This window comes from Cornus florida, unplaced genomic scaffold (genome assembly GCF_030987335.1).
Source record: "Cornus florida cultivar Cherokee Brave unplaced genomic scaffold, ASM3098733v1 CherokeeBrave_3.0.0_Hap2_Chr11, whole genome shotgun sequence".
Lineage (NCBI taxonomy): Eukaryota > Viridiplantae > Streptophyta > Magnoliopsida > Cornales > Cornaceae > Cornus > Cornus florida.
The window spans coordinates 137,868,195-137,884,067 of NW_026775581.1; the positions used below are offsets into that span (position 1 = coordinate 137,868,195).

The 15,873-nt window shown below is 35.5% G+C and overlaps 1 protein-coding gene across 1 annotated transcript; it reads right to left on the minus strand.

Moving 5' to 3' along the window:
* Positions 1-198: 198 nt before the first annotated feature.
* LOC132285920 (uncharacterized) lies at positions 199-9,459 on the minus strand. The gene is made up of 21 exons (XM_059788157.1): positions 7,908-9,459; positions 7,729-7,790; positions 7,292-7,356; positions 7,104-7,147; positions 6,667-6,709; positions 6,158-6,218; positions 6,011-6,078; positions 5,132-5,183; positions 3,990-4,054; positions 3,717-3,783; positions 3,463-3,523; positions 3,323-3,381; positions 3,155-3,235; positions 2,892-3,003; positions 2,100-2,188; positions 1,901-1,957; positions 1,515-1,638; positions 1,132-1,298; positions 950-1,022; positions 724-853; positions 199-624 (listed from the first exon to the last, which is right to left on the minus strand). The coding sequence occupies exons 1-21, from the start codon at positions 8,167-8,169 to the stop codon at positions 480-482; spliced, it is 1,887 nt and encodes a 628-aa protein (XP_059644140.1). The 5' UTR covers positions 8,170-9,459; the 3' UTR covers positions 199-479.
* Between the last annotated feature and the right edge of the window lie 6,414 nt (positions 9,460-15,873).

Here is a 15,873-nt window from a genome sequence, read left to right on the forward strand (position 1 = left end):
TGAGATTTTCATATATTAAAAACCATTGGAGTGTATTCCCAAAAGAAGCTTTGCTATATTTGAGAGGACTTTTAAGAGTGTTGGAAACACTATTAGGTCTGTAAGTTAAATTTTTAACTTTACCTTAAATTGTCAACTTTACTCTTTTATATATATATATATATATATATATATATATATATATATATATATATTCAATTTAATTAAATTAAAATATGTTAATGAATTCTTATAATTAATTTACGGAACCAAATTGCAATCCAAACTCAAAACAACGAGGCCCGAGCCCGAAATATCGAATCAGAGAGACTGATCTTAGAGTGAAGCAGCAGGATAAGAACTTCAATATTGTCAAAAATTGAGACGAGCTTCCACCCCCTTTGAGGAAACCAGTAAGGCAAGCATTCAACATGGAAAACAAGACTCTATGATCTAACTGGTTTGGCCAAGTACCATGATCCATCACAGTGACTAGTAATTTATTGTCTATTCATCAATCTCCTACCAAGATCCCTCACTGGTTTGAATCCTGATAAATGAAGCAATATGAGTGGAAAGAAGAAGCCAATAATCCCAAGAAAGCCACCCAAACAAATGGAAAGAATCTCTTGAATCCTTGAAAACCTGCAAAAAAATTTGATGAAAATCGCCAGAATCAATTAGAGAAAGGGTCTTTCTAGAGATGGAATCAGAAATCTTGCTTAACAGGAAATGTCAAACAACCTCCCGATAAAGATGGAAGACAACAAATTGTTCGTTGTATTATAGGTAACAGATGTAGTGAAGCCGGAGACGAAGCAGCAGAAAGACAGAAGCAAGAGAGGAAAAGCCAGTGCTGCATAATCCACTAATTCTGTGGATGTTTTTAGCAAGATTAAAATATAACTGATAATCACAAATTTCAAATTTGGTATCACAAAGAACAGCAGCATTTGTCCACATATTTCACCTGGTAGCTTCTTCTGGAGGAGATAAGACAGGATTAAGACCGACAAAGCAGTTGTAAATGATGTTGAGAGTGCCTTAATTAACACAATCAGTATCATTAGAATAATCCATCAAAAAGTGATACCTTTATATTTGATTCCTCTTTAGTAAGTTCAAAAAAAAGAAAGTAAAATTGCAACATACCAATCCCTGTGCGCCAAGATAGAACCTGGAGACAAAAAGCCAGTCCAGGATGGCATTCAAAGTAATAGCACCCAAACTGACCAAAAAAGGTCGCTGTCCATCTCCAAGGGCATAAAAAACCGCAACCAGCAATTCTCTAACGATGTAGAATGGTGAGCCAATAGAATCTGTGAGGAAATAAAAATATAAAGAAATTAGAACACTTGAGGAACAGATACTTTGATACCTAGATCAGGAAGACTGGAACAATAGAAATGTCGCAGTTTCCATAACGCAACTAGTTTGATGCTTACAACAAATAAACAAAAAGAAGAAACTAGAAAGCTTGCCATAGAATCAAATGCATGGCACAGTTTCCATAAAGCAACTAATTTGATACTTACAACAAATAAACAAAGAAGAAACTAGGGAGCTTGCTGCAGAATCAAATGCATGGCGCTCAAATAATACACGGATGATCCGTTTTGCCAAGACACACATTATTGACAACACAGGCAAGATTAATACCTGCCAAAATAAGCAAATGCTGGAATTAACAGACATCTAATCATTGTACTTCCTTCCCATCAAGGAAACAAAATATTCAGTTTTGTACTTGCAAGGATGGGCTTTAGTGTCTGGCTTAACTTATTCCAGTTGCTTAGCAAAGCTTAGTGGTAACTTGTGAAGTCGTGATGAATTCCATGGACAGTTAGAAAAATTCAAATTCAAATTAAAAGTTCTGCAACTTAAAAGCACATTAATCCGTTGCCAAGTAGAAGAAATTTACCATGCAAAGTAAAACTGCTAGCTTTATATTCTCTGTGAGGCTTGGCCACGATAGAGTCTATCAAAGAATTTAAAAACCAAATTAAACAAAAATCCGACTTCGTAAAATTAGAGGACCCCAATATTTTAGTAACAGTGATCAAGAAGTATACAACAAAAAAGAGAAAGGGTGAGCCTGGAATTTGTTTGGTTTACAATACCTTTGACAGTTTTGACAAAGTAGGTAAGAGAGGCAGTACAACCATGCTTGAGAGTAGGCTCAACGGTGCCATGACCAGAAGATATGCATCTGAGAATGCAACTATGTCAATGATCCAAAGCAATTTGCCGAGATCAAAATTCCAAATTTTCAAGTAAAATACACAAAAAAAAATGAGCAAAGATATAGCTTGTGGAGATTGGTAGTGTGGCTTATAGGATCCATTACTATATTTATGGTATGGTTGGTAATTTAGGAAATTAAGATAGAGAAAAGAGAAGCGCGGATAGTGGTTACTCTTTGATGAGAGAAAAAAAAAAACAGGCAAGGTGATAGCCACTCCCCCTTGTTTGGGAGTTTTAAAGTTTCTAAGGAGAGAAAAGAAAAGCTTATTTTGTTAGCAGGAAAGGTAAAATAGAAAGCCACTTCTTATAAAAACTAAGGGCAAAAAATCATTACTAACTCAGTTTCCTTTCCCTCCATTTTTGCCTTTTCACTTTTGGATAGAAAAATAGGTGTATAGGGTCTCATTTTCCACCCATTTTTCTTTTTATCCATAGGAACTCCACAATCTCTTTAGCTTTGCATCAGACTATATGAGAAACTACTAATTAGTAAGAGAGAGTTTAAGAACATTTTCTGTCATATTCAGAAAATGTCACATGGAAACACCTTCCTCTCAGTATTCTAAAATCTAACTAAACTTGAAGAGGCAGAAACAGAAAGCCTATATTTTAAGCTAGTAAAATTAAACTATGAAGTTCAACTATGGGAACTAGGGAAAGCTACTTACAAGAAAGGCCAGCAGCAGCACCAGGAATCATAGACGCAAAACAAAGATCAGTAAAAGAGGCGACTTGTGCCAACCCTGAACTGATTGTTGCTGGAAGCAGCAACAAGAAAAACTGAGGAAAGATAAGGAGGAGAAAAAAGAAAAAAGGAGATGACATTCAACATTCAGCATCACCAGAGTTTTTCAGTAGTCATCAACATATTAAAACTATCCAATGAAAGTCACATCAATGCCCTAAGATCACAGGGTGCTAAAAGAGTAACCTCGTGAACATCCCTATCCTTGAGAATATCGGTCCATGAAACTGTAATCATATTGCAATGTCTTCTCCTAAGCACTATAACCTGAAGTCAAATGACATGTCCATTCAAGGTAATATCCATTACTTGATGTCATATTATAAAATGGGTTCTGCTATAAATATTACGGACCTGAATAATCCACTGTAGAAAAACACCAAGTGAAGCTCCGAAAGATATAAGCATTCCACCTAAATAAAGCAGTAAACATTAACAAGAACATCAGTAATTAAAAAAGCATAAAGCATTCATGAACAGTGTTTCCCACGTACCAGATAACTCGTCGCCAGATTGGAAAACATTAAATTGTCTCATAAAAGCATACATGAAACACTGCAATCATAAAATAGCAGTAAGTTCACATCCTCAAACATATATCTGACAAGCTTCTTTATCAATTAAAACAATTCAAGGAAAAAAAATAAAATAAAATAAAAAAATAAAAGCCATTCCCAAGATCAAGAATAAGAGAGTGGAAGATAAAATAGTGAACAGCAGCAGCTGAAAATGTTGGAGGTTGACTTACGAAGGCAATCATAAGCATACTAGACAAAGCAGGGCTAATAGAGGGAAGAATATTATTTCTTTCTGCACTGATAGCAAAGAGAGACATTGGTTATCAAATTCACACAAAAATTGCATAAAGATAGACAAAACAGGGATAATAGAGGGAAGAATATTATTTCTTTCATGCACTGATAGCAAAGATAAACATTGGTTATCAAATTCACACAAGAATTGCATAAAGAACATATCAGAGGACAAAACAAACACACATACATTGAAAAAGTTTACTTGCCTCATGTATCCGAAGCCAAGTCCAACAGGGCCAGCAAGAACTACACAGGGAATCATCATTTTTAGCTGAAGAAAGAAAAAGAAAGCAAGCTAAGCATATCAAAAAAATTGTTAAATTGACTAAATTTAACATGAAATTTAGGGTTAAAAGTTATGCTCTTGGTTACCCTAATATATAACACGAAGTCTAAAAGTAGCAAAATATAAGTGAAGAATCCTGCTCAGTTGACCACACAAATGGGCATGTCAGACAAGATACATGCATAACAAGGAGAATCTATGCATAACCAATACCGTCGATTGCTAGTCAAAAAGTTAATATTGGCTACCATATCCATTTCCCCATATTTTCTGAGCTTGAATAAAACAACAGGAATGTTCAATGATACCATATTATGCTAATGTTCTACACAGAATACACAAATAAAAAAATAAATAAAAATTTATGAGAAAAGGAGGGTAAGATTGGTCCCCTCTTCAATCTCCTATTAAAAGGATTACCCAATAATACTGCCCTCTTGTAGGGTATTCATGATCATACACGAGACATGATCCTGTAACTAGTTCACATATAGTAACAGCTTGTGAATCCAGACCTTTTTTTATTAAGTACTAGATCAGACCCTGCTAATATTCCACAGAGGTTCTAAAAAAATAACAATGATATGAATTATAAACTGAATTCTTATAAGCATTACAAATATACTAAGTTCTGGTTTTTTTAAAAAAAAAAGTCTCCAGTGAACTTATTTTCATTTCTTCCCTATTTAAGCTTTAATTTTTAACTTCCTGATTTTAAACTAACATTTCATTACAAACTCAATGCACTAAACATAGAGTCTCCAAATAAAGAGAAGTCTATTATCATGAAGATGAAGGGTGGAAACCAATTCCAAGATAGTATCGCCAAAATAGGAACAAGAAGAACTCTGTATCCTTTGTGGCGTAAAGAATCAATGTTATATGGAAAATAATAATAATAATAAGGTTTTCGCGTGCCTTCGTTTTTTTTTTTTTTGGAGGGGGGTGGTGTATCCAGTTGAAAATTTGTATTGTGCAACCAAAATCATTGAAGTAAAACTAATTACGTCCACATAAAAGTAAACTGGCCTCTTGAAATTTACTTGAACAAAGCATAGTTACCTGTGCACTAGCCATTTCTCTCAAAAATTGACCTTCTGTCAAGATCCACAAACTGTGAATTAGGAAAACATAATCAAATAAAGCCTTTCATAAGTTTCTAATGATTCGATGGTGTATCATTAAACCTGTTACAATTTTACAAATGAAAGCCTGAACATATCATAGTATGAATAATTATTTCATGAGTGCATTACCGTTGTTAACCATAATTGATGGAGACAAATTTGAGTAAAATAAGCAAAAGTGCAAAGTTAGTACAGGAAGAGGATATCCCATATAGTTGTAAACTTTTAAAGGCAAAAACAATGAAACAAATAAACAAATAAATAAAAATAAGGAGGGAGATGAAGGAAACATGAAGAGCATCGTTTTTAAACTGCATGGCTCATAGAGCCACTTCAAGTAACCATGTATTCTTATTTCTGGCCAAAAAGAAAATACTAACTGTGATAGAAAAAGTAGGTCTACTGTGAGGAAAGGAAAAACTTAATCAACCTCATTTTCTTAGATCTAGTGAAATCTCACAGATAAATACCAAATGATGGCAAAGGGAGCTCAAAATAGGTAATACTCAATTAACCAATTGAAATGTTTAATCCAACGTCTTCCAGAACCCAAAATGTACAATTATAAAGGCTCACTAATTTACTTCACTTAAAATTATTAATGATAATTGATAATGTCCAGAAGATTTGTACAACAAAAGACAAAACTTAATCTCCCAGTTAACGACCTCCACCATCTAATTAAGATATAGACAGCTACTGTTAAAAATCAAATCATAAGGTACATGCCCCCGACTGCTAAATTACTTCTTAGCTCTTCCTCAGAAATATAATCTTCATTTTAATCTTCTGTTTAGTTTTGTAGAATTCTTACCCAGGTGCGTAAAGATGAATAATGAACTTAGCAGACACAAACACAAGAATACCCAAAACACCTCCAACCTGCACAATATAATAATTTTATTAATATAAAAAGGGGTATTACAGAACACAGATGAGGTGCTAATAAGATTAAGCATACCAGGAACATGGCAGCATTTGTATGTTTAAACAGCCTCCTTCGACGCTCCTCCGAAAGCTTGCTGATCACACGTGCATTGCTCACAAATATCAAAGACATATAATAAATGTTTAATAATATCCCTTATTGAAGTGACAGACAATTGGAAACCTTTGCAGAAAATTGCAAGAAAAAATATATTGTTCTTAGAGTAGTAAATTGTGACAATGAAATGGCACTATATTCCATAAGCTACAGTCATATTTCCTCTAGTTTAACTCTAGAAACATGTGAAAGAAGAAAAAACTTTATGTACAACTACATAAAGCTTGCCTGAAATATCTTAAAACATAAAGGACTAGTAAATACAAGTAACCCTGTAATGAAAACAGAAGAGTATTGCAACCACGGGAACAGAAAGTAAATGATATTACGTCACTATTTATAAAATACATGCCAATTACTATGAAATCAAAATGTGACACACAGGTGAGGAGCCAAATGCTACTTGCTCAGATAGGATGCACAACCTTAGAGTGGTGGCCATAGTAATATGGATGGGACCATTTACACCTGCATGAAATGTCCAACAACTAGTGAATACAAATGTAATGACAAGAAATGTATAAAGAACCCCTGGATTCTAGCTAAAATACTAAATGTATATAAGATTAATCAGTGAAGCATTTATACTATGCAGACAAAAAAATAAGAATAGCTTTTGCAACGTGATCTAAGTAAATAAAAATTCACCATTCATAGTGATGCAGTCAGTGATTTTATCAACTTCGTGATTTCCAACTTAAACTATAGGTCTATGTTTGACATAACCATATGCTAGCCAAAATAACAAGAAGTGTATGTCAATGTAGATGCATTTTCTTGATTATTCATCTATCTAAATAATTAAGAAAGCAAAATGGTACCATCTTTAAATTGAATCAGTAAGTATTGCAGGAAAACTAACCGCCCAAAAGTGATGCAAAAAAACCAGGAAGCACTGAAGCGTATCTGTAATGTAGACACAGTATGAGTAAAGGTATGAATATTACTCACTGATAAAATGAGTAACTTCCCAACTCTGCATTTGGGGAACAAAATCCCTAATGAGGAAGAAATATGTATGTGTTTGTGTGAATAAACAAATAAATATACTTGAATGCGGTGGCCACAGGACCTACGCCGAAGGTTGCAGCCATGGTGATCTCTCTAAGTAGTCCCTATACCATCAATATTGCTACAATTTATAATTAAAACCATTAAAAAATAAAAATAAAAAGTGAATACTAAAAAAAGGAGGAGAAGAACAGTCAAACATAAATAAAGAGAAAAGGAAAGGCCATGAAAACTGCAATGGAAAAATCAACTAACAATTCCTTGGGGGAACGCCCGCGGATAAAGCTTGGGCTTTACCCGACTCATGTGAGGGGCGCTTTGCAGGGTGTTGTGGGAATTAGTTGGGGGCAAGAGCCTCAGATACCCGGAATAAATTAAAAAAGAAAAAGAAAAAAAATCAACTAACAAATTCAAAATGTATCAGTTTCCTTTATTTTTCTTTATAATCATAAGTAGTATCAGTAATTCAAGGTCACCAGAATCTTGCTTGCAACAGTAGCCACACCGATCCATGCCGCAATTTGAATAGAACGATCGCCTATACAATATGGAAGGAATAAAAATGTTATTGCAGATATGTATGTTTGTGTTAGTCTATTATACATTTATACACACATATGGAGAGGGAGAAAGAGAGTGTGCGCGCGTTACATACCAAAGGTGCCTGCAATCTTGTCATCCGATGTTAAGCCATCGTCCATATTGTTGTAGATGTTTATTGCTTCATCCACACAAGATGTTGTTAGAATTCGATTTCGATTGAGCTGATGAAGATTTAGGGTTGGAGAAGTAGTTGGGGAGAGGACTGAAAGAGAGGAGTTGTTGTGAGGGTGAACTCGGAATGAAAAACGGTGGTGAGTCATTGAGTTTGGGAGAGAGGGAGACTCGAAAACCGCATGAATCCTGATTGATTTCATCTCTGCAACTCAAATTGTTGGAGTTGCTAAGCGAGGGAGATTCCCAGGAACGAGGCGGCAATTAGTTCAATATATATTTCAAAATTATACTCTTATCAAATTAGATTTAAATTTTTACGGAGTATAATTATAGTACGGAGTAATTTTTAGGTAAAAGTGCAAAAAAACTCTTTAAATTATCCACTTTCCTAAAGTATCAAAGTGTGCAAATACATCCAGGACTCACCGGATCAATTTTTCTGTCATGTGTAAAGTCACGCACATGGTGAGATTATAATAATGCCCAAACTGTCCTTTTTAATATATATATATATATATATATATAAATTTATTTTTTTGTGATATTTATATGTTTGATAGTGTATTTTCATATATATACCATCAAACATAATAGGATTCAGTGTCTATATACTACTGAATCTATAGTATATGGGAGCGTGTAGGTGGCAAGTTGAATCACCCATCATCTCACTGAAACTGTGAAGCCTTGGTTGTTGTTCTCAACCTCTCCGATAACCGCACTCTCTTACGCATCGGACCGCTTCTTCTGTTGCTCAACAAACTGAGCTCATCAAAAAACCCATCAAACGCCAAGCCTTCATTCAACCCAGTCAAGGCAGCCATCACCGTGCCCAGCCCCCTGCTCGCCCTCAATCGAGCTCTTTGCCATTGCCACCGCCGGTCTGATCACTGTCAGTCGGAGCCATTCAAGGCCAAGTCATCCACGGCCTAACCAGCCGCCACCAACAGCAGAATTCACCGCTGTTCCACGCTCTCTACCGTGAGCCTTCCCATCATCTCTGTTGCCACCGCCGGGAATCTTCTGACGTCGCTCTCACCACCACCCTCTGCCGCTGCCGCTATCCAAAGCCCACAAACGCTGCCGACATATTTTCTCGCCGTCTCCCTCAACTCGCCGTCCCGAGCACATCCTTACTCGTTGCGGTGGGTTATACAGAGCTCTCTGCACCGCAAGGTCCTCCAATCTCACCGATCTTCCCACCGTCAACAAAAAATAATTTCATTGTCACCGGCAGTCCACTTTTTTCATTCATGATCTCATGATTGCCGTTCATGGTGATGACCACTCTTCTCGGCTTCGTGCTTCAGTTTCTGAAGGAAGTAGAAGATCTTGATCTCATCTCCACCACGGTCTAGCACGTCGCCGGCAAGTGTTAGGGCTTGTTTCGATTTGTGGAGGTCGCCAACGGAGGTCGCCATAGAGGTCGTCGATTAGGCCGGCAAGTGTCAGGGCTTGCTTTGATTCAGAATTTAGGGCAACATAAGTTAGTGGGGGGTATAATTGGTATTTTACAATTAAGTTTTTTTTTTATATATAATGAAATAAGTAAGGTCATTTCGGTCCTTTCAAATCAACCGGCGCCGGAAAGCTGATCCGGTGAGTTCCAGGGGCTATTTGCACACTTTGGTACTTTAGGGGGGATTTGCAACAAAGTGGATAGTCCAAGAGTTTTTTTGCACTTTTGCCTAATTTTTATCCAAAAATCCAATAATTAAACTATAAGCTAATTTTTTTATTTGGCTATTTAAACAACCTCTATAAATTTTCCATTAGCTTCATTTTTATTTTCAAAATAGTTAGTCTATTTTTCAAAAATAAAATTTTAATTTTAATTATTTCAATAAAAAGGAATTATAATATATATTAACTTTTTATAATAATGTGTTGAGCTGCACATTATTGCAATTTGAAAATAATGTGTTGAGCAATACAAAACCCAACTTTGGTGTCTCATGAAGTATTAAGTTTAAGATTCGACTCCTCTTACATGCAAATAATTATTTTTTTAAAAAAGAAGGATAAAATTTTTATTTAAATTATTTCAATAAAAAGGAATTATAATATAAATTAATTTTTTATAATAATGTGTTAGAGCCGCACATTATTGCAATTTGAAAATAATGTAATGAGCAATATAAAACTTAGCCTTGGTGTATTGGGAAATATTAAGTTTAAGGTTTGAATCCTCTTACATACAAACAATTATTAAAAATAAAAAGGCGGTGTGAGTATCAATTAGGGGAAAAAAAAAAAAAAATTTAGTTGGAAAAATATATATATAAATTTCTGCATGTCATAAAAAAATGTTAATTTGAATTTAATGACTTGGAAATTAGTATCAACTAAAAATGTTTTTTAGTTGGAACAAAAAAATTTAATTAGTTGAAATTTAATTTTTTTAACATATATTTTTCGCAAATCGTAAAAAATGTTAATTTGAATTTCATTGTGCATTATCTCTTGAAATAGGTCAAAGACTCATAATATAAACACATGTTAGCAACTCAATAGACCTATTTTAAAATTGTGAACCACAAGAGAGTGTAAGATAAAAAAAATTTCATAATGTAAATTGGTCGAGTTTATTATAATAGGAATCAGGACATAGCATTCTAAGAGGTGGTGGATTGTAAATTTGTAATGTCTTTGAAAAAAATGTTAGTTGGCAATCATAAAGAAAATTACTTTTACTTGAATTGATAAATGGCTGAAAAGATACTTCTGTTTCATATATTTCAAGGATGTTTATACAAAATACACAAACCTATTCAAGGTAAGTCAACTATACAATTAAATTGACAGCTAATATATTAACAGCTAATACTACCAACTAATAGATAACAACAGCTAATAGATAACAGCTGTACATGCTAACTCTCCTCCTCAAGTTGGTGCATAAATATCGCACATGCCCAACTTGGACAATGATGTATGAAACGAACCACTAGTAACACCATGAGTCATCGTATCAGCCAGCTGGTTCGCACTCTTAATGTAAGGAACCTCTATCACACCAAAACCAGAATCCAGGTTATCATTAATGTAGTTTCGGTCAAGTTCAATATGCTTAGTTCAATCGTGTTGTACTGGATTATTAGCAATATCAATAGCTGTCGTATTATCACAAAAAATCAATATAGGTTTCTTTGGACCAAATCCAAGCTCACTTAAGAGAATCTTTAACCATGTAAGCTCCGTAATTGCATGATGAAGAGCACAATATTCAACTTCTGCACTAGACAACGATACCACATTCTGTTTCTTACTCCTTCAGTTCACCAAATTGCCTCCAACGAATGACACATACCCTGAAGTAGATTTCCTATCCAACTTGGCTCCCGCAAAATCAGAATCTATATAACCCACAATGTCTAAGTGTCCATGCCTAGAGAACATAATACATTTACCCGGAGAGGACTTTAGATAAACCAAAATACGATTCACTACATTCATGTGTCAGTCACTCAGATTGTGCATGAATTGACTCACAACACTAACTGCATACGACAAGTCAGGCCTAGTGTGAGTCAGATAAATCAGCTTCCCCACTAGTCTCTGATATCTCTCCTTGTTTGTCAGAATTTGATCAGGATAGATAGCTAATCCATGATTTACTTCAATAGGAGTGTCTGAAGGAACACACGCAAAGTTACCAGTTTCATCCAAGAGATCTAATGTATATTTTCGTTGAGAGAGAAAAAGTCCCTGCTTGGACTGAGACACTTCAATGCCCAGAAAGCATTTCAGAACCCCCAAGTCCTTCATTTCAAATTCGTTAGCCAAATAGCTCCGAAGCTTCTCTATCTCATTAATGTTGTTACCTGTAACAATCATGTCATTCACATAAACGATAAGCAAAGTAATATCATCACCATTCCTCTTATAGAAGAGAGTGTGATATGCCAAAGCTTGTTTAAAACCATACTTCTTTATTGAGTAGCTCAACCTGCCAAACTATGCTCTTGGTGATTGTTTCAACCCGTATAAAGCCTTCTTTAGCTTGCATACCTTACCTCCTTCAGGTGTAAACCCCAAGGGAGGATCCATATACATCTCCTTTATCAAATCACCATAAAGGAAGGCATTCTTTACATCAAATAGTTGTAATGGCCAGTCCAAATTAATTGCGAGAGAGAGTATAACTCAAACATTGTTCATCTTGGCCACATGAACAAAGGTCTCTTAATAATCAATCCCATAAGTCTGAGTGTATCCCTTGACAACTAGTCCAGCCTTGTACCTCTCAACTGTCCCATCTAACTTATACTTCACTGAGAACACCCACTTACTCCCCATTGTCTTATTTTCCTGAGGTAACTCGACCAACTCCCAAGTAGAGTTCTTCTGGAGAGCCTTCATTTCATCTACCATAGTAGCCTTCCACTTAGGATCTCCAAGGGCATCCTGAAAATGACTAGGAATAGACACAAAAGACAACTGAAAGGCAAAAACTAGGTGAGTCTTAGACAGACGGTGATAGGAAACAAAATCAGAGATATGATAGACAACATTAGAAGAAAATTTGGAGAAACCCAACTTATCAGGTTCTTTACGATCACGAAAAGGATACCTCCTACCCTGATCACCAACTTGTGGATTCAAGGCAACAGTTTCCACAAAAGTTACAGGGTTAAAATTAATATCTGAAGTTGAAGTTAAAGGAGAAGAAACATGTACCTCAGAGTTAATCCTAGAAGATTCATCCAATGGCTTGGTAGTATCATCAAAAGGAGTACTAGAGTTAGAAGAAGGCGGCATGACAGTGGCATCCTTGTTCCTTCTCACATATACTTCTTTGAACAAGTGGGCTGGTTTTTCACTTATTTTTTCATCGAACTCAGTATCCACATGATCAAGAGTATCTAAAGGTTCTCCTTTTTTCAGAACAGCTGAATCCTCCCCCTTACCATAAATCCACAACCTCTTTTATTCCAGCCATAACCGTTCCTCTTCCTTACTACTAATCTCCCCCTGAAGAGGAATTAGAGATATATCCCCAGAAAAATAAGACTCTCTTTCACAAAACTGAACATCCATGGACACATAATATTTACTCATAGGAGGATGAAAACATTTATAGCCCTTTTATGAACTAGAGTAACCAGGGAAGACACACTTAAGAGCACAAGGGTCAAGCTTATCCCTACGAAGATAATGTATATGAATATAACACACACAACTAAAAACCTTAGGACAAAGATTTAGTGTAGAAGGAATATAGTGAAATCGGGATAGCATTCTCAATGGAGTTTGATATTTAATTATACGAGAAGGCATTCGGTTGATAAGAAAAACAACAGTCATAACAGTCTCAGCCCAGAAACGTTTAAGAACATTCATAGTAAAACATAAGGTACGAGCCACCTCTAAGAGATGACGATTCTTATGCTTTGCTATGCCCTTTTGTTGTGGCATGTTGGCGCACGTTGTCTGGTGGAGGATGCCATGTTGTTTGAAGAAATCAGTAAGAGACTAATTCACAAACTCACGACCGTTGTTAAAATGGAAAACCTGAACCTGATTATGAAATTGTGTGACAATCATTTCGTAAAACTGAGGAATAACATGTATAACATCACATTTAGATTTTAGCAAATAAACCCAACTTACTCTAGTACAGTCATCAATAAAAGATATAAAATATTTATGGCCTGAAGCAGAATGAGTAGAAGAAGGACCCCACACATCTGTGTAAACACGTGAAAAAAGAATAGGACTTCTATTGAAACTCACTTTAAATGGAACACGATGGTTTTTAGCATAAATGCATTGTTCACACCCTAAACTAGAAGCAGAAATATTGCAAAATAACTTAGGAAATAAACGTTCTAAATAAGAGAAAAATGGATGTCATAAACGACAATGTCATAAAAATATCTTATCTCTGTCAGACTCTCTCTCTACTTGAAAACCACGGCTAGGTTCAGATTTTAACTCCCTTCATTCTCCAAGTAGTAAAGATTTCCTCTCTTCTTACCAACGCCAATCATCATCTTCGTAAGATTGTCCTGAAACACACAATGGGTAAAATGAAAAGTTACAGAACAATTAAGATTTTTGATAATTTTGCTAATGGAAAGAAGGCTGTTAGAGAAATTATGTGCAAGTAAAACCAAGACATGGAGAATGTAGGATAAAGTGAGACATTCCCAGCCCATGTAATTGGCATAAGAGCCCTGTTAGCAGCCTAAATAGACTTAATTGGTGAAGGTATTAGAGAGTTAAGTATGGAAGAGTTATTAGTCATATGATCAGTGCCCCCTCAATCAATAACCCAAGTGTTAGAAGCAGTATAAATAAAGGCCAAACTAGAATTACCTCCATGAGAAGACACTCGAGATACATGAGGAGCAGAAGATGGAGAATTGTCGGTGATAGCAACCTGAGCAAATTTCTTATTCTTCTACTCAATTTGTTTAAGCCTGAACCACTCCGGATAACCATGTTTCTTCCAGCAAACATCAACCGTATGTCTCGTACTATTACAGTGAGTGCAGAGACGAGAAGTAGAGTCGGTAGAAGGAGGAGCTGGTCGGGAACTCTTTTGGACAGCAAGAGCCGAGGCTTCTGAGTGATCCTTTATTGCCATGGTGACCTGTCTCTGTGCTTCACGACGAACTAGAGAATATGCTTATTCCAGGCTTGGTAAAGGAGAGGTAGTTAGAACACGACTACTAACTTGATCCAAATTGTGATCCAAACCTGCAAGAAACATATAGACCCAATCCTCAAAAATACGTTTCATCTGTTTCTCAATATCAGTTGCACACGTTATATCATTTGGTCTTCGATAATCAAGTTCTTTGAAGATTGAGTTCAGCTCATTGTAGTACTCTACAAGAGACCGACCATCCTGACGCAATTGAAAAGACTTCTTCATCAGTTCATAAACCTAAGAAGAATCAGAGACATCAATATAGCTTTTCTTTACCGCATCCCAAACCTCTTTGGCTGCTCCACACTGCACAAAGTGGGATATCAGGTTAACTGTCACGACATTGATAAACCAAGACTTGACTAGGGCATCTTCAGCCTCCCATTCATCATAGCTTGGATCATCCTCCGCAGGTGTAACCTTTCTCCCTGTGATATACCCCTTTTTCTGTCTACCAATAATATGCATCTCCAAAATCTGAGACAAAACACGATAATTAACACCATCCAATTTAATAGGAATGGGAGAAGAAGTTTCGTGAATAGTCATCGTGGAGGACTTATTGCTGTCAGATAAAATCTCGGTTAGAGGGAAGAATTAGTGGTTGTTTTAGCTGCCATGGATCGTGGCTAAGAGGTATTGAAGACAAGCAGCATCACAAAAGAAGATAACTGAAGGCTGTTGCAGGTCTTTAGAAATAAGGTTAAAAAAGAAAAGAAAAGAAAATAGTAAAAATTCCTTTCTTTTTGCTCTGATACTAAATTAATAAAGGGCTGAAAATATATTTCTCTTTCATATATCCCAAGGATATTTATACACTTGAGATATTTATACACAATACACAGACCTATTCAAGGTAAGTCAACCATACAATTAAATTGACAGCTAATACATTAACAACTAATACTAACAGGTAATAGATAATAACAGCTAATAAATAATACACGCTAACTATTTGAATTGACAAATTTTTAAATTTTAAAATCTTGAGAAGTTACAAAATCAACATAAAAAGAAATAGTGGTCCAAATCACCATACTTCTTTCTGTCAATTTTTTTTTTTTTTTAGAAAATAAGAATTTTTTTTTTAGTAAAATACTGAGTAAAAAAAAATAATAACGTGTAAACTCTCTCACCACTTTCCGTTTCTTTCTTTCCATCACAATCAGCATTGCGTTGGCTGATAGTTATCCATAATAAACGCGATAAACCCATTTTAAGAGACTGTTTTTGTCTCTTCTTATCT

Coding starts and splice junctions, on each gene's coding strand:
- LOC132285920 (XM_059788157.1), bottom strand. CDS start 8,169: ATGAAATCAATCAGGATTCATGCGGTTTTCGAGTCTCCCTCTCTCCCA. Junction 5,184..6,010: donor ATTCATCTTTACGCACCTGG/GTAAGAATTCTA, acceptor CCTAATTCACAG/TTTGTGGATCTTGACAGAAG. Junction 3,382..3,462: donor ATCTGGCGACGAGTTATCTG/GTACGTGGGAAA, acceptor TGCTTTATTTAG/GTGGAATGCTTATATCTTTC.